At 43.2% G+C, this 26,433-nt stretch overlaps 1 protein-coding gene across 3 annotated transcripts in view; it reads right to left on the bottom strand.

Moving 5' to 3' along the window:
- Positions 1-26,433, bottom strand: part of atp13a2 (ATPase cation transporting 13A2) — an 82,187-nt gene that overhangs the window by 11,156 nt on the left and 44,598 nt on the right. The window contains exons 11-28 of one of the 3 annotated variants that reach the window (XM_067970547.1): positions 24,389-24,520; positions 22,590-22,748; positions 21,347-21,457; positions 20,378-20,424; positions 18,689-18,877; positions 18,360-18,566; positions 17,328-17,432; positions 14,176-14,332; positions 11,652-11,772; positions 11,038-11,162; positions 8,936-9,099; positions 8,132-8,236; positions 7,354-7,433; positions 5,954-6,106; positions 4,871-4,967; positions 3,825-4,048; positions 2,627-2,775; positions 410-582 (exon numbers count right to left, since the gene is read on the bottom strand). In XM_067970547.1, coding sequence (XP_067826648.1) covers positions 410-582; positions 2,627-2,775; positions 3,825-4,048; positions 4,871-4,967; positions 5,954-6,106; positions 7,354-7,433; positions 8,132-8,236; positions 8,936-9,099; positions 11,038-11,162; positions 11,652-11,772; positions 14,176-14,332; positions 17,328-17,432; positions 18,360-18,566; positions 18,689-18,877; positions 20,378-20,424; positions 21,347-21,457; positions 22,590-22,748; positions 24,389-24,520 — 2,498 coding nt within the window. Of the gene's footprint in view, positions 1-409; positions 583-2,626; positions 2,776-3,824; positions 4,049-4,870; positions 4,968-5,953; positions 6,107-7,353; positions 7,434-8,131; positions 8,237-8,935; positions 9,100-11,037; positions 11,163-11,651; positions 11,773-14,175; positions 14,333-17,327; positions 17,433-18,359; positions 18,567-18,688; positions 18,878-20,377; positions 20,425-21,346; positions 21,458-22,589; positions 22,749-24,388; positions 24,521-26,433 lie in introns of those variants that run through there. The other 2 variants (XM_067970548.1, XM_067970549.1) reach the window with 2 other exon arrangements.

Below are 26,433 nucleotides of genomic sequence, written 5' to 3'. Positions count from 1 at the left end.
TATGCTATTGATGCCATATACACTGAGTACCTGCTCAATGTGGAGGGGGGATGGGGGGGTGGAGAGGGGATGGGAGGAAGAAAAAAACCCTAAAAAGTAGGGAGAACTAACTAGAATATGAGGGACTAAAAGTAGTATATTTAGGTTAAAAGCAAGCAAAAGCCACTTTTGAATTCTCTCTGGGATCTTTAGATATCCCCTTTATGCAGGTTGGAGGAGGCTTTCATGTCTGGCATAATAATGGGCTTTGCTAGGTGTTGCAAATGCTGAAGAATGGAGGTTTGATATCTTATGGAGTTCCTATTTATTTAGCAGGGTAACAATTACTCACCCTATAATTGTCTAGTGCTGTTTATTCAGCAGGGTAAGGGTTAAAATGCTAATCTTGTTCTTTAAAGCCATTTCTTACCTCAAATAGAAGAGAAGTGAAGAAGTGCAATGCTGCAAATCCCAGCAGCAATAATTTAAAGTTTACATCACTGATGAGCATTAGCTGCAAAATCTGGCGGATGAATTGGAGTGGGTAAAGCGTCAAAAATATCATCAGAGCGTAGAGCAGAATCAATGCAACCAGGAACAGCACTAAAGAAATGCAGAGTCCAGTCAGGCATTGCTTTCAATATTGCACACTATTGCATACCATGTGGTATGTAATATCAGGGAATACAGCAATTATAAATAAGCAGGATTCATTAGAAGACAATCATTACAGCTGGTGCAAATGAGAGAGAGTTAACCTCAGCACTACTGTTAACTTCAGATTTGAACTTAACAAAAAAATTGGTAAAGTTCTTAAACTGCACAAACTAATCACACACCCAGCCACCCCCAACTATACACTATGAACACTCCCAATACATACACATGAAACATCCCCACGTTCTGTGAACACCTATTTTGTACATTTTGAACAACCCATAATGTATACATCTTAAAACCATATAGAATCCCACTCCTTGTTCTATACATTCACCTCCATCTGGGAACACGTCTGTCGTGCCAACCACACCTCACAATCCCATCCGTATCACAGCTGGAAGACCTGTATGTATGTAGGATATTGCCTAAGTAGTATCAGCAAACTGCTCTATACAATATAAAAATGAACTTCACTGATCCCATAGGAACAGGAGTAAGCCATTCAGCCACTCGAGCCTGTTGTGTCATTCAATTAGATCATGGCTGATCTACAGAGGGTTTAATTAAAACAACAAAGCTGCTCTTATTTTAAGCCACATGCTGCAACCACAAAGAACCACAGTTTTGTTTCAGGCAGTTCGCCATAACCAAAGACAAAACTTCATTTGTACATTGATAATCAGACAGGAAGGTTACAAGCTGTAATGCATTGCAGCACTGACCCTGCAGCTCTAGGACAGAGGGAATGAAGTTTGTGTGGTTGATAATGTAATGTATCCTGCAATCAGCTGCAACTTATTCCTATTCCAGTGTCCCACTCACTCTGGACATCTGTTACTCTGTACATAAACCTCGATTACATTCCAGTAAGATTGAGAGTCTCTCCAGGCTGAAGAGCTTCTTGCTGTCTCAGTGGATAACATCCACAAATCATCTAATTATCCCCCTGGGGCTTCAGCATTTGTGAAATTCCTGATTTTTAACTGCAAATTACTTCCGAAAACCCGAAAGGTATGGTGATTAGGATAAAGTGCTAAGTAAACCCTGCCAGGTTTAACATTTAGTTTTATAATGTCAGTGAAATGCTACATACTGAAGTCAATAAGGATAATTACTACCACTGCATCAGAGTATTAAGTAAAATTCCTTTAGCACGTACAGACTATCCCAAGTCAGAGTGCTAACACAGAACCAACAATAGAAATAGATTTACCCCTCCCACTCCAATTCTTACCAGGGCACCGTCCCACAAACGTTGGCAGCCCTTCAGTAACTTGCCCAACTGGCAGTCCTTCATGTGTCATCCTAGAAAGTGAGTGTCAGCAGGCTATTCCACCACAGGCAACTTAAGCTGTCTTCAGCTGATAATCACACATGCACCTTCCAACAGGAATCACTGGATAGTAATTCGGGGCAGGAACCTTGGATTATTTTTTCCATTTCATAAATGAAACCAACTGTAGTGCCTGTATTGCTGCCCTAACAGATCAGCTGGGAATTGAACCTGGCATCTTCTGGACTGATTGGCTCTGTAGCACACAGGCAATGGATTTACCCAGGGTCATTGGAGGAGCTACAGACAGACACTTTGTAATCTGTTACTACAACAGATAATAAGCAGCACAGTAAACAAAAGAGTTAGAACTGAGCACTGGGAAGCACAGTGACAGAGTTGTGAGATGAAAGTTCATGTCTTACATATTCCTGAACTTCACAATGTCAAGCAGTGGCCTGGTATCTCCAAGAGAAGAAGAGAAAACTGGCAGCTTCAAGCTGCTCTCACACATTTCACAGCAGAAACTTGCCATCAGCCAAGGGAACCAGTCAACTACCTGGCCTTTCACACAGAAGATAATATTATGGTTCAGGGAGAGGTAACGGTAAAATAGCAAAATGTTGAATACACAGTGCTTTTATCACAATCTGTATGACCCTATGGGGCATATAACATATGGTAGCTCCAACACACAGCAAATGAGGCAAGTACCATTAGAATAGAGCGGTTTGCGGAAGGGTTGACCCTTGGAAAGTACCGTTGCCAGGATGAGGTACTGGAACCCAGACACACAGAATAAAGCAGTGTTCTCGTAGTTTGGGAGTTTGCTGTTAGAGGAACTGGTGTTTACAGGAACAAACCTTCAGAGAAACACAAAAAAAAATTCTATAAAGCCGTTTACAGTGATAGAGCAAAGCAATCAGCTACACCAACGAGGCCACTTAATAAAACAAAAGCACTGTACTAACAAACATCCACAAAAGGGTGAATCCTTCACTACTTCTGAACTGCTTTAATTCAGCCCTAACTACTGAATTAGGAATATGGATCCCCAGACTCCGCTCCATACTGGGAGCGCTCCTGATGTCACAACCAAGACTGGGAGCACAGACTTAAGAATAGGAGGTGGAAACCAAACTCCAAAGCACACAGGAATGTCAACGGCCAACCTTTAGTTACGTGACGTCCCCTTGTCTTCAGATGGAGTAAACAATTGAAGTATTAAGTATCATAATTTCATTTTTTGAGGTGACCAGAACTCTTTTTTTCCACAAGTTAATGTTTTTTGACCACTGGCAGTTGACCAGCTACTCTTCCAGACAGGTTGGACAATTTAATAACGAGTACTTTGAGGAGTTTACACTACTGTGCATGCAATAACAGACAAACAGATGGACTGATTCAAGATGAGGGTTTTTTTGTACCCCTTTTGTTTACCAATTTTCTTTCCCATTTCCACCCCCCCCACCTCCCAAAAGGTGCTGACCCTGCTGGGATACGGTTACGGTGACAATGACTGCCCTCTGGTATCTCAGCCAAATGGGAATCCTTTATGTAGGATTCTGAACAATGATTGCTGCCAGGCTAGTAACCTGGGGAAAGTCAGACGAATCTGACCCTGTCCTCACTTGAAGCTCTCGCTCACACCTCTAACAGGAGTCGCTGGATACTGATCACGAGTGAGAATCTTAGCTAATTATCCCCTCACTAACCTCAGAGTACCCCTACCGGCATCCCACGAATAATCATTTAAGTCAGCACCGAACAGACAGACATAGAACATGAGACCTTCCTGGTCTTCTTGGCTCAGCTTTTCACTGCCTTAATTTAGTATGTTTTAAATGCAAGTTCTTTCTTTCTTTAGTCTAGTGGATAGCTCTACACCTGGGGATAACGGTGACACACTTACCAGCTCTGAGTGGTAGTGACTGTGTAGGTGAGGACCTGAATCAGTATAACCAGCAAGGTCTGCAGCAGCAGGCTGCCCAGGATCGAAACGTTGATCAGACTCCCCACAGGCCGTTGCAACACGAGCTCTTTTGCGGGTCCCGTTCGACCCATGAGGATGGCCACAGTCGTAGTAATTACCAGGTCAAAGAACAGGTACTGCCAGTCGCCCAAGTTCGAGTCAATCTGGAATTAAAATAAAAAAAACACTTTAGAACAGAAGTGGAACTGATTTCTGATTAGGATAATGGCCACAATTGAAGCTAGGTGATATGCTGAGATTTATTCACCACTATTTTTATTAAACAGCTTGAAAAATAAAATCAGGAACCATGGTCTTTGCTGTAGGCTGATCTTGGCAGGTCAGCAGTTGAGGTGCTACAATGGCCTCAGCTCTCTAGGTCAGGGAAAGGGGAAAAGAAATCAGCCAACAGTTGCATTATTGCTATCCAGTGACCCTACTGCAAGTATGCACATGTGGATGTAGGGGCAGGATCAGGATCAGGCTGGGAGAATGGTCAGTTGGGCGTGGCACTGTGGGGCATGCCTGGAACGGGGCCCCAGGATGACTCAGTGCCTTCAAAGGAGGGGGGAAATGATTGGGGGAAAAAAAACAGAAGCAAGTGTTTTCTTATTTTTAACTTGTCTTTTTTTGGAGTCTCTTCACACTACACACATCCCCCATGGCTGCCTGCAGCCCTCAGTCACTGCTGTTCCATAGCCAGCTGCTCGGAGGTACATGGGAGCTGCCCAATTTTCTTTGTCCCCCTGTGCAGGGTCTGCTCCATTTTCTCACAATGGCACAGCCAAAATGGTGTGGGATCCTGGGAACAAATCCCCATCTCCCTCCGTTCCATCATACAGGGTGCCGCACATCTCAAGCACCGTACCACCCAGCTTCTTTCCAATTCTCACCATGGTCAATCTACTTGTGTTAGGAAAAAAGCTAGATGAAATTACTAGGTGTACAGTAGAGTGGATGGCTGCTGTGTATATATGTGTACTTACAGAGTACATTATTAGCACAGAGACAAACTGGATCATGCTGTACATGGCCATGTATTTGAAAACTCCAAAGGATGTGATGAGAGAGGCTCGACCTTCCCTGCAAGGAATGGAGGAAATTCTTGTGTTACACCGGAACTGGGAGAAAGGCATCAGAGTGTTAACAGTAGGACAGAAAACTATAACTGAGAAAACATAGACGGCTGCTAAGGTCATCAGTACAGAGAATGACAGTTACTGTGCAGGTACTTCCACCTCTAACATTGCCCGTCTCCACCCCTGCCTCAACTCATCTGCTGCTGAAACCCTCATCCATGCCTTTGTTACCTCCAGGCTTGACTATTCCAAAGCTCTCTTGGCCGGCCTCCCACCTTGCACCCTCCATAAACTTGAGCTCATCCAAAACTCTGCTGCCCGTATCTTAACTCGCACCAAGTCCCGTTCACACCTCACTTCTGTGCTCGCTGACCTACATTGGCTCCCGGTCTGGCAATGCCTCGATTTAAAAATATTCATCCTAGTTTTCAAATCCCTCCATGGTCTCGCCCCTCCCTATCTCTTACCTCCTCCAGCCTTACAACCCTTCAAGATCTCTGCGCCCCTCCAATTCTGGCCTCTTGCGCATCCCCAATTTCCTTCGCTCCACCATTGACGGCCGTGCCTTCAGCTGCCTAAGCCCTAAGCTTTGGAATTCCCTCCCTAAACCTCTCCGCCTCTCTACTTCTCTCTCCTTTAAGACGCTTCTTAAAACCTACCTCCTTGAACAAGCTTTTGGTCACCTGTCCTAATATCTCCTTATTTGGCTCAGTGTCAAATTTTGTTTGATAACGCTCCTGTGAAGCACCTTAGGACATTTTACTACGTTAAAGGCGCTATATAAACGCAAGTTGTTGTTGTGATACAGGTGATTCTAGAACAGTATAACACAAGTAGGATATGGTAACAGTAGCTAGTGGCATCAGTCCTCACCCACAGTGCTGGCTCTTTTTGACATGCAGCATCTTGCGAGATTGGTGGCAATTCTAATACCACCTCAGGGAGATACCTCAAAAACCCCCCATCACATTAAACCATCCAGAAACTCACCGAATCACCATTGGCACACACTCAATGTTGTCTATTTTTGAGGTGAAGGGGGATGCCACAGAGGCCTCGGCTTCAGAGAGGGAGATTCCTGCATCAGCAGTTTTCAGCGCCCCACAGTCATTGGCTCCATCTCCACACATTCCCACAGAGTACCTGGAGAAAAAGGGTGAACATTAAACAGGGCCTTGCAATGTCACAGAGCAATACACAAAACCCACAGCAGTCTGCGATTCTCAAACACAAAAGAAAATGGGTCTTGAATTTTATATCCAATCATCTTGAATTTTAACCTCCAAGAAACAACTCATCACCGTTAGCAGAGTTACTGGCAACTCAAGAGATTATCTATGCAGTGGGTCACTTGCAGTTATACCACATAAAATGCACCAGTCAAGATGAACAGAAGAGTGAACAGAAGAGTGGACAGAAGAGTGTGGAAGCCCCACTACAACATGTAGTCAACCCAAAAGTATTTATTTCTGTATAAAATGATTTGCTTGTCCCACAGCTGCAAACTGCATCAGAATGGAAAGTTCACCATCACCGGCTCTTGGGAAAATCACAGGCTGGTTCTCAGGTACCAGTTCATACCCAAAGTGTCATCCCTTCTGATGAGTTTAGATTCATATGAGAGCATCTGATAACAGGGAGTGATCTCGTTTCTATTATTATCCCCCAATCAACGGGCTTCTGACACTTTTTTGGGGGCTCCCAATGGATCAGCAAGTTTGCCCATAAGTAACGGAACCACACAGATCAGGGAGGCTCAAGGTTCCATACCTGGTCCATGCTATGCCAACTGATACAGGCAGCAACAGGGGTACTATAATTGGGTTCAGCATCTCTGGGATAGGGAGGGATTAAAATCAGCCATGGTCCCCACTCCTGCCTGCTATTCAGTGAACCCTGTTAGAAAGTGAATCCGTGTGGAGATGACGCGACCCAGATATAATTTCTCCTGTGGTTTAAAAAAAAGCCTGCCAGCAGTTATTGTCTTGACACACAAATAAATGGCCAATTGGACCAAGTCCTAGAGGATGCCCATAGAACTGTACCCCAGCAGCTCAGCACCTTTGGAGAGGAGAGAGAAAATTCACTGACTAAGAAGATATTTTCCCCTGGTCCCTGCATTACATTGGGTGAAAAGGACACATCAAAAGAATAGTTCCTGGACTTAGCCATTTCAGTTTTGTAACCAGCCACTAATAGGTGAAGAGTGAGCTCCCTTCCCCCCTCCCCAAACCCAGTCTGGCTCAGAAAGTTAGAGCAAGAACTTTGTGCATGACAGATTATATGTACAAATACACTTCTCACTACAGTATTCTGCCACTACAACATGTTGGGGTCACCAATGCATCTCCTCACTTCAACTACATTTAACAATGAAAATGTCAACTTACTCCAGTTTCTGTAAGCTCTCTACCAGCTGCGTCTTCTGATTAGGAGCCATTCGAGCATAAACAGTGCCTCGAAGCAGGATCTGGGAAGAAGCATGAAGAAAATAACGAAATTACTCCGCTGTAACACAGACTCTATGCTTCATATTCCAGCTACAACGGTACCCATTGGCTTCACACAGATTACTACTGAGCCCTATTCCTACATGTATTGTACCCCTCAGCATTAGACTCGTGTCTAGTTCCCACCAGTACGGTACGCCTCAGTTTCATACAGACTTTGTAATACTGAGGTACAGTACATGATTCAACAGGGCTCACAGACTCTGCACCCCCACCAGTTCTATACCCCTCAATATTACACAGACCCTGCTCCCCCCCATTCCCACCAGTACTGTACCCCTCAGTATTACACAGACCTTGTGCTGCCCATTAAAACCAGTACTGTACTCTCAATATCACACAGACCCCGTGCGCCCCATTTAAAACAGTACTATACACCTCAGAATTACAGATTCTATGTCCCCCACCATCTCCGCCAGTTCTACACCCCTCGGTATTACAAAGCTCTGTGTCCTGTTACAGCAGGTACTGTACCTCAGTATTACACAGAATCTGTGTCCCCCTCCCCATTTCCTCAAGTACTGCACCTCTCAGTATTACAAGACTCTGGGCCTCATCCATTGCCATTACAGATCAATCTGAAGAGTAATAAATAATATGCAATTTTTCTCCCAGACTTGCAGTTAACGAACAGTGAAAATCAGGCTCAAAGTCTCACCTTTTGTAGCAGATCTGGGAAATAGTCATAAACCACTGCGAAAGACATTCCATTTAGTGCAAAGTGATAGTAAGACTGCTCCAAAGAGTGGTTCCCAGGCTGCTGCTGATGGAATAAATTATAAAATAAGACAAGCTAGAGGTAAAAAGGGCATCGGGTGAGTCTGAGCTGTAAACAGGCCACATGCAGTTATGTGGAATATATGTGGATATCTCTCTCCCCTCTTCCCCCCCAACACCCCCACTCAACATTTTCTCGAAGATGTGGTTAAGCTCTGGTGCGGACCAACCACCCCTTTCCAATACCAGCCATTGCAAATTACACCGCTGTTCTGCTGTACCACTTATCACACTTCATTAAATTGCAAATACACTGCCCTACGTGCTCTGCCTCATCAGTGCACTTTGAATGTTTAAATCAAGACTCACCGGTACAGTACATGATTCAACAGTACCGGTGTCTCGTACTCTAACTAATTTTTTCCCAGGACCTCAAACTGCAGAAAACCTCACTTTCTATAGTCTACAGGGTCTTAAAGCCAATGCTATTTACTAATTCATCTTGTCTTCTTTCCTACACTTAACCTGGTCCTGGCCCTTCACTTTGGATTCTTAGTAATAAATGACTGACTTGTTTCAAAAAGTAACTCTTTGGACTGTTATGGGTGATTCCTTTTGCAGTTCATTTCCAGATCCACTGGTGCTGACTGGGATAAATCTATATTCGGTTAATAATTTAGCTTAATTTGATTTAATTAAACCGTCCAAAGGCTGGTGTTTCCTACAGTACCATACGAATACCTACCTCAGTCCCATTCTGCTGGCCTGGTGCTTGGTCTGATGGCAGGAACTTCACACATGCAGGTTTATCACGAGAGGGTGGGGAGGCATTGGCAAAAATGACTCTGTCCTTCAAACCCACCATCCCACAATTCCTGGCAACATTCAGAGCTGTCAGCATGTTGTCGCCTGGAAGAGAGAGGGTTTGACTACATCAGTGATAGCAAAGACCAGGAACAACAATCACATCTAGGATGCTCAAACCATTGAGATACCGGTCCTTCCTGATTAGCAAAAGGCTGATTTCAGAAACTGTTCAGCCAATGATGCATTATAGAATGAAGCTAAATGTTTGATGTTTCAGCAGCGTTTCAATAAAAAATGAACACTGGACAATTTCTTCAGTAAAATCTTCACATTATAGACTCGCATGGAACGTATTTTTTGTTATCATGGCTCAAGTTCTTTCTTGGCAGTAATGAAAACAAGTTTGGGGGTGGGGGGGGCGGAGAAGAGATATACCTCAACTCTGATGAAAGTTTTGCAAAGACAAGAGTTTGCAAAAATGGGGTTTAGCTACATTTTTGAATGTTGTGTGGCTGGGCGTAACGCTATTCTAATTTGTCACAGGCTGTGTTATTTTGTAGCTGCTTTGTACTTGAATTGTGAAGAGTCCCTCCGTGCTGCAGGGGCTCCACGGGAAATGGTGAAAAGCTGGCACTTCCTGTTGACTTGTAGGTTTCTCATCAAATCAAAATAATACTGATCATGTTGAAATGTCTCTCAGCGCCTCACACAAATCAACGTGAAATGCAGTGACTTATGTAGGCAAACGTGGCAGCCATTCTGCAACTTCAACTTGCCACAATCAGCGGCACAGTAAATGTCCGGTCAATTTGTTTTTTTTTGGTGACATTGGTGGCGGAAGAGGATTTAATAACTGGGACTGTCTACACTATAATACGAAAGGGATCCAAGTACCAGGGAAGCATTTCCTTGACTTGGGCAGTTTTCCGAATGCTGAAACGTGTTCTCACGTTGCCGTGGAAACCAAATCACATCATCAAACCACATCATCAAACCTGCAGAGGTAGGCAGCAGGAGCTAACCAGACCAGAGGACTAACTGATGTCCAGGTTCATGAGACTGGCACCGACAGACAGAGAGGCCTGCAGGTCACAGCACTGGAAGATGATATTGCAACAAAAGACCCTCGCTATAATGTACAAATACCAATTATATTGAATATAACTGAATATATTTAAGAAGGAGGTAGATAGATTTCTAGACACAAAAGGCATCAAGGGGTATAGGGAGAGAGCAGGAATATGGTACTGAGATAGAGGATCAACCTGATCATACTGAATGGCGGAGCAGGCTCGAAGGGCCGAATGGCCTACTCCTGTTCCTAGTGTCTATTCCAATTACTGAGCTGAGGATTCCTCATGTGAACCAGTGTGTTATAACTATTAAAACTGAAGATTGTAACCCAAGAGCTAATGTTGTCAATATCTGTTTACAGACTTGGATTCAAAGTTTATTTATACAAACCCAAACTCAATACTTAGTCTGTACTGAGTTAATTGATCTCTGCAGCGGCTGGGGAGCTGCAATTGCCTCAGCACATCTGGGCTAACAAGTGGTGGGGGGGGGGGGGGGGGAACGACAACAAAAATCAGCCTGATCGCTTTCCAAGGACCTCTGCTGAACCTGTGGATGTCAAGAGAGGGCTGTAATGCCCTCCATGATAGACTATCCTGTCTAGGCTCACATATACAGAATTGCCACTTGGGTGAGGTATCAAAGGGCTGCTAGCGCCTGTGGAACTGTAGCCCAGAAAGATTCAGCATCTTCATATGTGGGGGGGGGGGGGGGGGGCGGGGGAAAGAGAATATTAGGAAAAGTGCAGAAATCAAGGACAGGAGACCAAATGAATTTCAGATTCTAAGCATCATGTGGGTGAAGTACTTCCAACAGGGACCAAAAGAGGGCAGCATGTCATCAATGTATGTCCATATTGGCTAGTAAAATAGCTCAGCCAAATGTTTCCCTATATCCTGTAATGCCTATCCACAGTCCCAATGCTTCATAACTGCACTGTCACCCCACATGACCAATGCCTCCTACCTGTCACCATTACAGTCCGAAAATTGGCTCGATTCAGGCTGTCAATGACAGGCCTCGTTTCTGGTTTCAAAATATTCCGCATGATCAGGAATCCCAGGAATGTCATCTCGCTCTCCACACAATTCCTGTCCAAGGAAAATGCAATGACCTATTGAAGATTGCGATGCTGATGGAACACTTAGCAGGTAGACACTACACCCCAGTAGGTAGGTAGCACTTACTGTCCCAGGCGTTACACCCTACTTTAGATGTATTCAAATTAGAGCGGGTACAGCAGTCAAGTTCTTTTACAAACTGTTGTATTGTTAGTTTTTAACGTACTGAGAAACCAAGGAGAAGGGCCAAGGTTCATATTACAGGATGCCAGCAAGGGAACAGCTATTAGTTGATGCTAAGTTGGGTTTTACAAATCATTGGAGGAATAAAAAACAGAGGAAGATTACCACAGTTTTGAGGTTCTGTGAAGGAATGAATTAGAGCAGGAGACAGTGTGCTCAGTCTTAATTTCAACACAGTGTGGATGTGGGGGAGGAGTAAGACTTTGTTAAACTGGGTCTTTGAGGAACAAGAGATGAAAGTTCAGAGAAGCACTGACTATAATAGCAGCTACATACCTCTTCAGCTTGTGTACTGCCTCAAAGGCAATGTCTTTACTTAGTGTTTTGTATGCAAGTCCCAAAACTCTGTACCCATCTCTGGCATAGTGCTTTAACATTTCTGAGAAATCAGCAGGAACTGGAAGCAAAAACGAATGAGTATATATTGAAGATGTTAACACGGCCAGTTCCACATAATCATACATCTCATTTCAACCCAAGCACAGAATCCCATAGAACAAACACTGACAATTCACTCCCAGCATACAAAATTCCATAGATGAAACCCCTTCCCATTCCAGGGACATTTATTACAAGCCCAACAACTCCCACAATTACCTGGATTATACTTCTTCCCACCCCACTACTTTCTCCTTATCTCCATCACATCTCCCCTACCAGAGCTTCCACTGTGTTCTCATTTTTCTTCAGCTTAGGATCCGTCTCAGATATGTAAACAGGACCCTCAACCAGGTCCAACCTATTTCTCTTGCTTCTGCCCCCATTCCTTCCCACCACTAATAGCCATGATAGGGTTCCCTTTGTCCTTAGCTTAAATCCTAACCAGCCTCCACATTCAACAGATCATCTTCCTCCATTTCCTCCACGCTTCATCAGGTTCTCGTCCTTCCCCTCTCCACTTTCTGAAGGGACTATTCCTCCTCTAATACTCTTGTTTCACCACCCCTACCATCTGCTCTCCTTTTTATGTAAATGCAGGAGATACACCTGTTCATTCACTTCCTCCAACATCACTGCCTAAGACCCCAAACACTCTTTCTGGGCGAGACAATTTTCTTGTACTTCCTCCAACCTAGTATATTGCAGTCTCCTCCACACTGCAGACCAACACAGATTAGTTGATCACTTTGCCAAACACCTCCATTTTGTCCACAAGTGTGACCCCAAGCTCTCTGACGCTTGTCGCTTCAATTCCCCATCCTTCTCACTCTGTCCCCTCTGTCTATGGCCATTGACACTGTTCTAATGAAGCTCAATGCAAGCTCGAGAAACATCTCTCTACTAGGCACTTTGCAGCCCTCTGGCCGTAATATTGCGTTGAATAACTTCAGACCTTAACTACAACTACCATTTCTGTTTGGCAGGAAATGCTGGCAATGTGGAATGGGTGTCACTGCTTTGGGGGGTGGGGAACAGGTTGATGCTTGGGGTGGAGTCCCTGTCAGAATACTATCCTGGCAGGGTTGGAGTGATTTGCATCCTTGGTGTTAACATTTATTTTCACCTAGTAGGCTCCTGAGCTGCTGGAGTCTACTTCATATAATTTTTTCCTGCTTCCATTTCTATCTGCCTTACCCGCCACCGCCCCCACGCCCCCCAACCCAACCCCCACCTCAGGTACTCACATTTTCTCTTCATCTTGTAAATGTCTTTAATTTATCTCATTATGCCTGAAGTTACTATCATTTCAGCCATTTAACCATCTCCCGTTTTCCACTTAAGCACTTTATATTGTACTACTTCATGTGGGTGTGTTCTGTCCCTATTTAAATGCTATTTCATCTGTAGTTTTTTTTCAGTTCTGACAAAGGATCTACACCCAAATGTTAATTTCTCTGATAACCATTGTTAACATTGGTGGCACCATAATGCTTTATCTCAGTAACTAACTTGAAAAAAATTGGGTAACCTGGAAAAATTGGTACCTGTTCAGTAATGAAGGAATCTTGCTAGTATATGTGACACTCTCTCTCTGGTTTCTTAAAAAAAATCATGGCCTGTTCAAACTTTAATACCAGAACCTCTTCACTGTTTGTAAATTGGGGTGTATTTTTAAAAAAAATCTGGCCTATTAAAAGTAATAAAATCAGGACCTGTGTAGTTTTTAAAATGGCAGAAGCTCTACAATGTTTGAAAAATCAGGGCTTCCTTATTCATTTTACCAACTCCCCCACCACAAACACTTTTCCTCACTCACCCCCCCACCCGCCCCCCGCCATGCAACTGAGGTAGTTTTCCCTCCATCCCTCTCGCTGATGTACTTTTCCAACTCCCCATGTAGAATTACTTTTCCAAATCCCCCACCTGAAGAATTTTCCCAAATCCCCAGTGTGGTAGCATCTTCCCCACTGAAGAACTTTTCTACTCCCCTCTCCCCCCCAGCCAGGCTACTTCTCCAACCCCCCACCCCCGCCACCACCGAGGTACTTTTCCAAACCCTCCCCTAGAGTTTTTTTTCCAACCCCTCCTGTGGAGGTACTTTTCCTACTCAGGCCCCACTGCAGTAGTTTCCTTCACCGCCAATTTTCCCCTCCCCTTCCCCCCTCTGCCTTGCTCGAATTATCCCTCCATGCTTAACGTTGTGAGAGATCAACAAGTGAAAGCACAAAACTGGTGACCATGGTCACTGCACCTCCCAATTCTGGGAAATCTTTAACATCCAACCTTTTGTTATAATCTAGAGTAATTAAATCAAAGTTTAAATTATTCTAAATGTAACAGAATCTAAACATCCCTAAACTGCTTCATGTTTTTGGGATAAGTAATGTAAATCCTAAGCTTGAGCGCTTTGGTCAGTTACCTGTTTCCTTTCTACAAAAGCTGGCAACCATCTCGGGTGCACCCTTCATGTATGCCTCTACCGGCAAATTGCCCGGTTTCTTTGTGATCACACTCATCCTTTGCAGTGACGAATCAAATGGAAAACGCCGAAGAATCCCCAAACTCTCCTCTTGTTTCTAGGGGGGATAGAAAACACAAAAATGCAGCAGAGGTTATAGATTTGGGGCCCCCGCTACCCACCCATTTTTAGGACCTTTGCCTTCACGTTATCCTCCTTTGGCCAGGAAAGCAGGACAACCTGTAGGACCACCCACAATACCACTCTGCACCAGCTGACAGAAGACATGTGATACTGGCTTCCTTGCTAATTCTTTTTTTTGTCAAATTTCACCCCTTTTTCCTTTCATTCTTTCCTGAAGGTGCTGGCTCTTGCAAGGGTCCAGTTATATGGGCACTGTTCACCCTCTGCTGCCTGGTCCTTATTTGTGAGCTTAGACTGTGAACAGCTGCAAGCTAATTGTGGAAGATATCACAGCCGAGCCTGATGTCCAAAGATGTGGCCACTGGACAGCGATCAGAAGCAAGAACCCTTATTGACTTTCTTAGATAACCGCACACAGTAGAAATCATTGCACCTTGAGTCTGTGTGACTTACTTATCGATTGCCTCTATGAACATAGTCTTCAGGGGAACGCCAGGATAATTTTTAATCTCCTTCCCCGAGATGGAGTGTGACTCAGCCAAGAACACACACACATGCAGAATAGATGAGCTAGGCTGACAATCAAGGGGCAAATTTGTTAATGGAATACATACAGCTTTTTTTTTGGTTGGGAAACAAAGAATCTGTTTTTTTTTTCAGTAAAATTATGTAGTTTACACAAAAAAAAGTTTGAACTAACAGTCTTTATTTTCAAGGTTCTTTTGGTTGCAGAGTTATATTTGGCTGGTCAATCACAACCTTACCATGCACTAACAGGACAAGTCCAGTTATGCCCAAGATTCTTGTTGGAGAGCAGTCACATTTTGTCTCTTCTGTCTCACCCTGTATACATGAAATAACAGGACCATTGACAGCTGTTAACCAGTTTATGGCATTTTAACTCACTGACTGGATAATTTGCCACAGTCAGAAAGATTGGAAAATCAGGTGAAACATGACAAACTGATCTGGAGGGAGAGTTTCTCTGTAGCAAATCCATAAACGCGTTCTCCAGAAATGGAATTATGATTATGTTAAACAAAACGCACAGTGGTAATCCTCTCTCCCGTTCAGTAAACTAATCAAACTGTCCCCAGGACAGATATTTGTCATTGGGTTTTCTGCTTTTGTCTACACCCCAGATGTTGGGAAAATTCTAGAACTAGATGTCAACAAAACGTCAGTGATGTGTGGATTAGCTGGAATAACATTTTCTATAAACTGGCTGGGTTAAATTAAACCAGCAAGAAACAAGTCACTCCATGGATCTATATCAGCATATTAAATTAAGTGCTGAGGTTGAATTATTGCAGCTTTTCCACAAACTGAATTGGTTAGTCTCTACACATTTGGTTAGTTCTGATAAACTGGGCAGAGATTAGTCAATTTAATTTAGTTACTGCTTTTTTAAACAAACATTATTCCCAATATTCTCTCCTCTTCTGAAAGCACAGATTGTTACCCTGGTGGCCATTATTTGTGAACCTGGATAGTGAATGTTGGCAGATCATTCAATAATGGGAGCAACCTTGTTCTCATCCAATATCTATACACATCCACTTTCCAGCAGGGTCACTCAATGAGAACATAAGAAATAGGAGCAGGAGTAGGCCACATGGCCCCTCGAGCCTGCTCCTCCATTCAATAAGATCATGGTTGATCTGTGGCCTCAACTCCACTTTCCCACCCTATCCCCATATTCTTTGATTCCCTTAGTGTCCAAAAATCTATCAATCTCAGTCTTGAATATACTCAACGACTGAGTATCCACAGCCCTCTGGGGTAGAGAATTCCAAAGATTCACATCCTTCTGAGTGAAGAAATTTCTCATCTCAGATCTAAAGGCCAACCCTTTATCCTGAGACTATGATCCCTAGTTCTAGACTATCCAGCCAGGGGAAACAACCTCTCAGAGGGCTTGACAGGATAGATGCTAAGAATTTTTATGCGTTTCAATGAGATCACCTCTCATTCTTCTAAACTCCAGAGAATATAGACACATTCTACTCAATCTCTCCTCATAGGCCAACCCTCTCATCCCAGAAATCAATCTAGTGAATCTTTGTTGCACTCACTCTAAGGCAAGTATATCCTTCCTCAGGTAAGGGGAGCAAAACTGTACACAGTACTCCAGGTGTGGTGTCACCAAAGCCCTACATAATTGCAGCAAGACTTCCTTACTCATACTCCAACCTCCTTGCAATTAAGGCCAAAGTACCATTTGCTTTCTTAATTGGTTGCTGTACCTGCATGTTAACTTTGAGATTCGTGTATAAGGACACCAAAATCCCTCTGAATACCAACACTGAAAGGTGAGTGACTAGTTAAATAATATTCTACTTTTCTATTCTTCCTACCAAAGTGGATAACTTCACATTTTCCCACATTATACTCTGCCCCACTCTTGCTCATCACTTAACCTGTCTATATTCCTTTGCAACCTCTTTGCATCCTCCTCGTAGCTTACTTTCCCACCTAGCTTTGTATCATCAGCAAACTTAGATACATTACACTCTGTTCCCTCATCGAAGTCATTAATTTAAATTGTGACTAGCCGAGGTCCAAGCACGGATCCTTGCGGCACCCCACTAGTTATAACCTGCCAACCGGTAAATGACCCGTTTATTCCTACTTTGTTTTCTGTCCATCAACCAATCCTCAATCCAGGAGTGGGACTGTCAGACATTTCCCTTCCCCAGTCCTGGCACAATGAGGCCAACTGTAATGCCCTTAATGCTGTCCCAGCTGAGATCTACATAAATGAGGAATAGAACCTAGGATGCTCCTGGTCTCAATACCACACCGGGGGGTGCAATTATCACCTGGGCATCTTTAGTTACTCCTCACAGGCATTATTGACAGAAAACTTTAATCATTTGGACTAGATGGAATTTAAAGGGAAATGAAAGTCCAAGGTAGCAACACTGCTAATATTGTCACAGCTTCAAGCATTATCCAGAGACACTCACACTCCCATAAGACTGTTCTTCCAGCAGTGGAGGCTTCATGACAGCCAGAACCTTCATCCCAAAACTTGAGACACTGTCAGACTCTGTCATCTCGTCATTTAAAATCTGAAAATATAACATCACATATCTATCAGCGTAAATGGAAGCCACGTGCAGACCAACTCACAGTACAGGTTACACACACTGCCTGCTGAACAGCAGTTAGAATAACTCCACTGAATTGAACTAAAGGCATGAACCACTCTGGGTCCAACTCAAAGCAATCACTTATAATTTCCTCAGTAACACTCTTAAATGTTGCTGATCCAGGTGTTGAGCCATAAGGTAATAGGAGGTGGGCTTTATAACCACATGGTGAATGCAGCCATTAAGTAGATGCCAGGTGCTGGGGGGGTGGAATTTGGACCATCATGGTGCTATTGAACAACTCTCAGTAGGCAACCAGCCTCTGCCCCCTCTCAAGTTGGGGGGGAAAATGATGCGGGGACAACAAAACACTGTTAAATTACTAATTTTATGTTGTGATTTGAACATGGATCTGTTAGTTGAATGTGACAGAAGTAGTCAGGGATAAGAAAATGCTATTCAGCCCATTAAGCTCATCCCTTAGCTCACTGTTGTAACTGCCTGGCTGAGTTTAATGAGTATGAAGATCCCATGACACTATTCGAAGAGCAGGGTGTTCTCCCAGTGTCCTGGCCAACATTCCCGCTTCAATTAATACCAAGGACAGATTACCTGCTCATTCATCTCACTGCTGTTTGTGGGATGTTGCTGGTACAGAATAGCAACCGTGTTTGCCCACATAACAGTAATTTACTGTGTAGACCACGTGGAGATGTTTCAACACGATAAGATGTTTTATAAATCCAAATATAATATAAGTTCACTTAAACAACCAGAAAACTAAACTCTGAACTTTGGGTACCAACCTGCCCTATGGGACACAACCAATTGCAATCTTCCTCTCCTTTTAGTACCACCTTCAGAACAATTAGAGCTCTAGGAAACCTGGTCCGAGAGCTGACTCACCCAACCAGTTGACTCAATCATCTTCAGGTCGAGTGGATCACCAATCAGGTGATTGCTGAGTAGCGTGACGCTGTGACAGGTGGCCAGAGCATGCAGCATTGGACTGCCAACAAGGTGCCGGGGGTCATGAACAATCGGCTCAAAGGTCTCCCCCACCATCGGCACAACTCCCCAAATGTCCAAGCCTTCCTCTGTAAGTGTTCCTGTCTGAGAAGGAAAAATGGTAACTTTAAGAATGGCTGCTGTAATTTCAACACTCAACAATACATCAATAGCACTTAGAGCCCCAATTCCAGTCAATTACTTGCATCCACCATTTTCCACCTCACCTTATCAAAGCAGATGAGTTTTAGTTTGCCACAGATGTTGATGCGTGGCGGACTAATGCAGAATATCCCATATTTTTTCAGTCTATTCTGGGCATAGATTGTTCCAACAGTCATAGCTGCAGGGAGAGCAGGAGGGATAATGATAGTGATCAGATCCAGGACACGCATCAACACTCGCCCCACTGACACCTGTAGTAGCAGAAGGAGAAACCACACATTAAAAGGGAAGAACAACAGAAATGACAGTCACGCCCAAATATTAAAGGGCAGATTTTCTGAATGCATTTCCGATGTGGCGCCTCACCACTGGGAGCCCAGATTGGGAAATCATGAGTGAGATGCCTAGGATTTCTCAATATACACTCCAGGCAGGCAGGGCTCCATGCTGGTAGCAAGCATTCGGAAAACTGGCCCCTTAAAGTGTCAGTCTCCACTGCAACAGCCAGTCATTTAAAAGCATTGTTATGGACATACAAATGCTAGCTAGTAAATTAGAATAGTGTCAATGCTGGAGACACACACAGCACACTATTGACTCTGCCAAGTCACATATGCTTGTCAATAGACAATACTTAGTAGACCCTTTCTGTTGGCTTCACCTGGCCTCTGGGAAATGTACTAGAGGATAATCATTTTTCCCAGTGAAATCACAATCCCCTCAGACATCACAAGCAGAACAACTCTGTTTTAAAATTCAGTTGTAAGTGAACACTGAAGGGTGGGCAAGTTCAGTCTTTACCTGTTCTTGAAATATGCTTGTTCAGTAAACAGTACTTAGTAGTAATACAAAAGTGACTGCAAATCCACCAGGGGCGAACATTTTTTCTGGTTGTTATGGGTTAGTGACATCCTAAACACAGCAGAAAGATTTCTTTAGAACTCATTTCCAATTTTGCTAGAAATCTTTCTACTATGTTTAGAATGTCACTAGCAGACAGCCACCAGAGGAAATCTACCCCCCAGCTTTCATTCAGTATTTTGTTGTAATAAAACATTATACTGAGATACATCATGTGGGCTTTGTCATTAAATCCACCTCATTTGAATCATCACTTTTAAAATAATTGACACATTCCAGAGCCTTGCAATCCCTCGAAGACAAGGTTCTATCAAGAAATTAAGTTTCTGAGGAAAAACTGAGTTTTGCAGACAAGCTACCCAGCACAGATTCTGCCTCGTGCATTGTGCTAGATTGCAATTCTTGACTCAGACGCCATGATTTTAGAATTCTTGCTGAAAAAAAAACTAAAGTCTCAGGATTGGAGGAATAAACAAACCAAATACTGGCTTCTGACCTGCTCCCAGATTCTCTACTACTGCAATTGAAACTAGTCTTTGAGGAATGCAAACAGTCTGCAGTGTTACTTCCTGACTATGTCTTCTTTCTCTTTAAGAACAACCTGATCTCCATTTGAAGTCTCCCCAAGACAGCATAATCGAGAGCACTCAGTGGGTGGGGCATCATGGACGTGAACCTCCATTCTACTACTCCATTGTGCAGCATCTTGGGGCTCACGCTGCACCACACAATTAGATCCGATCCTTTTGGAGTTGAGGATTGGCAAATTTCACTGTGTTAGCTACGATCACAAGGAAACAGTGACTGGTCTATATTGACATATATAAACTTAAGTCCTGTAAACGTAGCTGTCAGTAATAATGAAGACGTGAGGGACTCAAAATGCTTACCTTCTGTCTCTCTAGAATCACTATGCTGTATATGTCCCCAATCAGAGCTGCAAGAAAAACTCAACTGTTAGTCCTGAATCACACCTGATCACAGCCTATGTCTCCCAACTTGATACCAAATGCTCCAATCTCTGAGATGACCGGGCAGTGTGGCAACTGTGACATCAAGTCTCCTTGCCAACACCTCTTTACATTTTTCTCCATCGCTCCTGAAGGCATTCACTCATGCTGGGTCCAGTTCCACGTGTGCTGGCACCTCTCTGGTACCTTGCCAAGTGCACATTCTTTATGGATGAGCCTAGTGAGTGTCAGCAGACTATTTGCCCAGGGATGGAGTCATAGCCAAGCCTGATCTTGCCCTTCAAAGGTCCATACATACGTTTTATAGCAGCAATTAGGCGTAGGATCCCTGGCTCATTATAAACAACATAACTTTACTGCTTTTATATTGGCACCAGTTTAGTTCACAATCTGGGAGACCAGCATCTATGTGTTGCCTGCCCAAATTTAACCTATTAAAAAAAAACTGGGTACCAAATTTAAAATGGATCTTCAATCTTTCTGCCGGGATAAGGGAGCTAGATTTAGTAATGTAATCTCAGATACTAGCCTGCTGGTCTCTGAACTAAAATGAGCACCAGGGGAAAAGCGGCTTTAAAATATAGGATTCTATTAGAGACCAGTGCCCAGGTCTATCCAATTAGAAAGCGTCACATGCATTGTATATTTGCCAATACAGGAGGTAAGGAATCAGAATTAAGGTGAACAGATTGTTATGGCCCTTCACCTTGCGTGGTGCTGAATAATCCTGTTAATTTGTACAAAAATGATTTCGAGCACTTACCCATTTCAGTCTCAGCTGTGTTGTCAGGGAGGGAACTGAGTGTAGACCAAGTGCTTCCTCAGAGGGCCCATCACATGCACACACAAAAAGCAAAAGCCTCCCCCACAAAAAAAAACACAACTTACCAAGTATTGCAAGGAAGATGATAAATTTCACAGCATCTTTGTAGAATTTAAATCCTAGAGGTTTGGGGTACAGAATGGAACTGATCAGTTCTCCTTTAGCAGTGCAAAAGCCTGTAGGAAGAAAGAGATACGAGGAATTACCTCTGATTGGAAAACGACAATATTTAAACAGAAAATGCACAAAACTGACAGTGGAAGCAGAATGCCATGAGACTAGTTTACTACATGTTGATGTGCAACACAAAAGTCAATCTTCACACATGCCAATTCTAGTATCAGAGCTGAAAGACCACCTCTTCCAACTTTCCTCACATTTTAACATAAATTTCAATTCAATTCAGACTCCATTTCAAACTGTACTTTAATTATTAGGAACAGTATTTCAAGCAATGGCCCAAAACTACTTGTTAGAGTTATTTGTTACTCCTCCTACCTGAGAAAATAAAATCCAACTTTCCCAGTCACAAGGTAATCAGACAATCAGCATGTCAGGTGTTCCAGATAGAAAAAAATTGTTCTGCTAGCAGAAAGTTGCTCTCCACTAGCAGGTGGAGCACAAGTTGGTGTAGTATAGGAACCTGTGACTCGGAAAGTTCTTTATTCGTCCTCACTGGTAGCAGGATTAACTTTTAAAAAGCTGATATTGGGCAATATTTACATTAGGAGCAGCCTGCCCAAAAGTATGATTATCCCTTGAGATAATTCCACTGCAACCCTTAAAAATGGCTTTTATAGTAAGTAAATCACATAAAACTTCAGAATTACAGGTTTTCGCCCACTCTGACACTTCACCTCCACATCCACATCCACATCAAATATCATTCTTGGCTGAAAGGGGTAGGGGATGCAGGAGAGCCAGCTCCAAGCCTCTGCCTTTACCACTTGGGAGTTAGGCATGATTTGTTCCCCCTTCCCCAATTACCCTCCCTCCACTTTGAGATCAGCAACTTTCAGTGGTGAGAATTCGTGCTATCAAATTCCAGACTACTTCCTATGACCTGCCAGAGGTGGTCCTCATACCATAAAGTTTGTGATCAGACAACAGAACACAAAAATAAATCAACCGGTGCTGTCCGATAATGTGCAGTCAGGTTTGTGGGTTACGTGTGCTCCGTGGCTCACATGGTAGATCCCACTGCTGCCATTAGCTATTCTATTAATAATTTCTATTAATGGCTGTATCCTGAATTAAAGCTGCCATGAGTTCTTTCTCTTCCTTTACCTGACCTGACCCATTCAGTACCTGTTCTCACTACCACAGCCACCACCTGCTGATCCATGGTGTAGTTCTTTGACTGCACAACCTGAGTTCCACAGAACAGCGTGTGCCGTTTATGTTCTTCATGGGAATAGTTCGCATCCTGATCAGGTAGAGGGGTCTTCATCACCGGTACACTCTCACCTGGCAAAATATCACAGCAGAATTGGTTCCTTTCATTGCATAACACTAACACACCTACCTTCAGCGTGCTCGTCCTCATTCCATCAGTGCAGTTTATCCCAATGTACAAATAGGATTGATAGGTCATTCAAATGGGGTAAATTATAGGACAGTATCTCTAATAGTTTTCATTCATAGGTCACATGATTTACTGAACCCCCTTCTCTGGAATTCTCTCCCCAAATCACTTCACTGTACAACTTTCCTTTAAAGGGCCCCTAAAATCCATTCTCTAACCATTCCTTTAGCCTCCACCCTCCCATTTTTTCCTCCATTTTCCCTGCCAGGAATGCCATGAAAGGGCAAGTTGTTGATTTTTCCTCAATCCTAAAGTGTATTGAAGGTCTCGATTGGGATTGTCTTCTCAATTCTTTTTCAGATGACACAGGAAAATTGAAAATTTCAAAAGCAATAAACATGGTGCAAGCACCCCACATCAGCAAAAGATGGGGGAAGAGGGCAGGAACTCTGCATGTGGAGGGTGCAAAGAAGGAGAATGACATACTGACAATAGTTAATCTCAATTTCTTCTGCTTTCATTCATTTTCCATCCATATAAATGGATCATACCAGAGCAGAATTTAAAAAAAAGAGAAGGTAACCCTAGGATTTAATATTAGGACAGGCTGGGGTACTGACAAACCAAAACAAGTTTCCTCCTGGCAGGAGGAAAGGATAGAAAAAGTGCCAGCCCATTCCATGTTACTAGCCTGTAAATTCAGCCAAGAGAAACCCTTTTAACACTAGCCTGTGAGATGATCATTGCATAAGCAGAACTAGCTTTTACTCTGCCCGGCTGTTCTTAACCAGATATCTGATAAATGCAAAGATATACATTCTGCTACTTGCACTGCAATATGCTGCTTTGAGATGGTTACCAAACAGTTGTCTGGAATGATGCAGATCTGTCTATCTAGTATGCCAGGCCTAGAAAAAAAGTGTTGGTACCATGACATCCTAACTTGGCAGGCACAAAACAAATGTTCTGAGGATTACAAATGCAGACATCAAAAGTGTCTTTTTCATCCTGGTGGCTGATGCTTCACTCACAGGCCGGGTGCCAATTTCAAGGGGAAATTCAGAGGAAGGGCGCCATAAGTTTCCTTAACCATTCTAGCTGATGTCAAACGGTCCACATCCAATAAGAAAAGTCCATTTCCCAGAAGGTACCAGATTTGGTCTCCAGTCTGTGCTGAGTGTACATCGTTCACCTGACGAAGGAGGAAGCCTCCGAAAGCTTGTGAATTTAAAATAAAATTGCTGGACTATAACTTGGTGTTGTAAAATTGTTTACAATTGTCAACCCCAGTCCATCACCGGCATCTCCACATCACGAGTGTACATGGACTAAGGAGGAGAAAAATCAGCCAGGATTCCTGCTTTTGACTGCGAATCAGTCATCCCTACTGGAAAATGCACTTGCGTGGACTTCAAGTTAACACAAATCTGGGCTCGTGGTCAAATAGCCTTTTAAAGTTCACCATCTAGGCTCAGACATGGTGAGATTGCCAGAGGGCGACCGGCACCTGTAGAACCATAGGTCAGCCAAAATCAGTGCCTTCAGGAGAGTGGGAAAAAAACTGATTCTGGTTAGTTCTCACCTGTGAGCATGCTCTCATTAACCATACACTCTCCAGTTAGAAGCGCCACATCACATGGGACTTGAATCCCATCATCAGGAATCACAATGCAATCACCAGGTACCAGGTCCTGAGAATTCACCATTTCCTCTTCTGTAAAACAAACCATGAAGCCCACCATCAGAGTACAGGAGACAAGCCAGTAAGGACTAATAATGTATCTCAAGGACAAGACCACAGACTGGGCCATTTCGTCAAAATTTTGAATTCATTTATAACCCACAGTACAATCATGAGGTTATGACAGTGATTACTTTTAAAGAATAAGAACACAAGAATTAGGAGCAGGAGTAGGCCATACGGCCCCTCGAGCCTGCTCCGCCATTCAATAAGATCATTGCTGATCTTTGACCTCAACTCCACTTTGCTGCCCGATCCCAAAATCCCTCGATTCCCCTAGAGTCCAAAAATCGATCCATCTCAGCTTTGAACATCACAGAAAATTTACAGCACAGAGGGCGGCCATTCAGCCTATCATGTCCATGCTGGCCAAAAATGAGCCACCCAGCCTAATCCCACTTTCCAGCACTTGGTCCGTAGCCTTGTAGGTTATGGCATTTCAGGTGCATATCCAGGTACTTTTTAAGTGTGATGAGGGTTTCTACCTCTACCACCCTTTCAGGCAGTGAGTTCCAGACCCCCCCTATCTGGGTGAAAAAAAATTTCCTCAGCTCCCCTCTAATCCTTCTACCAATCACTTTAAATCTATGCCCCCTGGTTATTGACCTCTCTGATAAGGGAAATATACTCAACGAATGTGTAAATAAACACTGTACGGTAGAAATTACAGTCAGCAAAATTTTCATACAAATGCTTAACTTGTTTGTGCCCAAATTCCTTTGTGCTATTTGGGCTGACATCTGTTACAATAGCACAGAAAGGAATTTACTATGAGTGAGTTAAGCATTTATACAAAGATCATTTATACAAAGTGCTCATTGTAATTTCTAACTATTGAATATCTTTGGGTTCTAAAAACTCTTCAGCAGAAATAGCAGTGCAAGATGAACATTTATTAATGTATTCAATTAAAATAATCACAGTAATAACCACCTCATACTTATTAACTATATTTCACATTGCTGCCTCAGTCCCACTCCATGAAGCACAGACACGAGGTGGGGAACAGTAGATGGGTTGTCATCAAACATTGAGTGGCACTTCAGGTGTCCAATCAGGATAGGCGGCCAGTGAGAGGACAGTTGTATGTGCACATGAATGTGGAAATAATTCATACAGTGACTACCATCCACTCAGGAATAAGCACAGTCTGCCATTCCCTCGATAATATAGAGTCTGCTATTCCTTCTATAATGTAAACAGTGTCATTTTCTAGTGCCGTGCTATTGATCACTAAGGCCTGAATCATGTAGTATAATTATGGGAGTCTGTTTTGAGGCCTGCTGTCAGCTAATGAGTATTAATAAATTCAGTAGTACTGTACATACAACATAGGAACATACTTCAGGAACACAACGCATCTCATGACTCGGCTGGACCTGGTAAAGCATAAAGCCGCAATTTTTTTTAAAATTCACTCTCGGGATATAGTTATCGCTGGCAAGGCTGGCATTTATTGCTCATTCCTTGTTGCCCTGAGGTGGTGGTGGGCCTTCTTGATCTGCTGGTAGCAGTTTTGGTACAACTTGAGTGGTTTGCTAAAGTAAGAACAGCAGGTTTCCTTCCCTAAAAGGACCAGTTAGGTTCATTAATGTCCTTTAATGACAATCTGACAGCTTGATGGTCACTTTTACTGATATCAGCTTTTTATTTCCAGATTTAAAAAATGAATTTAAATTCTCAAACTGCCATGGCAGGATTTGGATTTACGTTCGCTGGATTACTAGTCCAGTAACATAACTATTAGAATACCGCAACCTATAATCTTGTAGATTGGGACTACATCTGATCGTCTAGATGTGTTATTGCCTCATAATACCGTATAGCTCTGTTTTTTCTCTTATATCAGTCATATTAAATCCCAGTATCACATGCTGCAAAATCAC

Source organism: Heptranchias perlo, chromosome 32 (assembly GCF_035084215.1).
Source record: "Heptranchias perlo isolate sHepPer1 chromosome 32, sHepPer1.hap1, whole genome shotgun sequence".
NCBI lineage: Eukaryota > Metazoa > Chordata > Chondrichthyes > Hexanchiformes > Hexanchidae > Heptranchias > Heptranchias perlo.
This window is presented reverse-complemented; position numbering and strand designations above follow the sequence as displayed.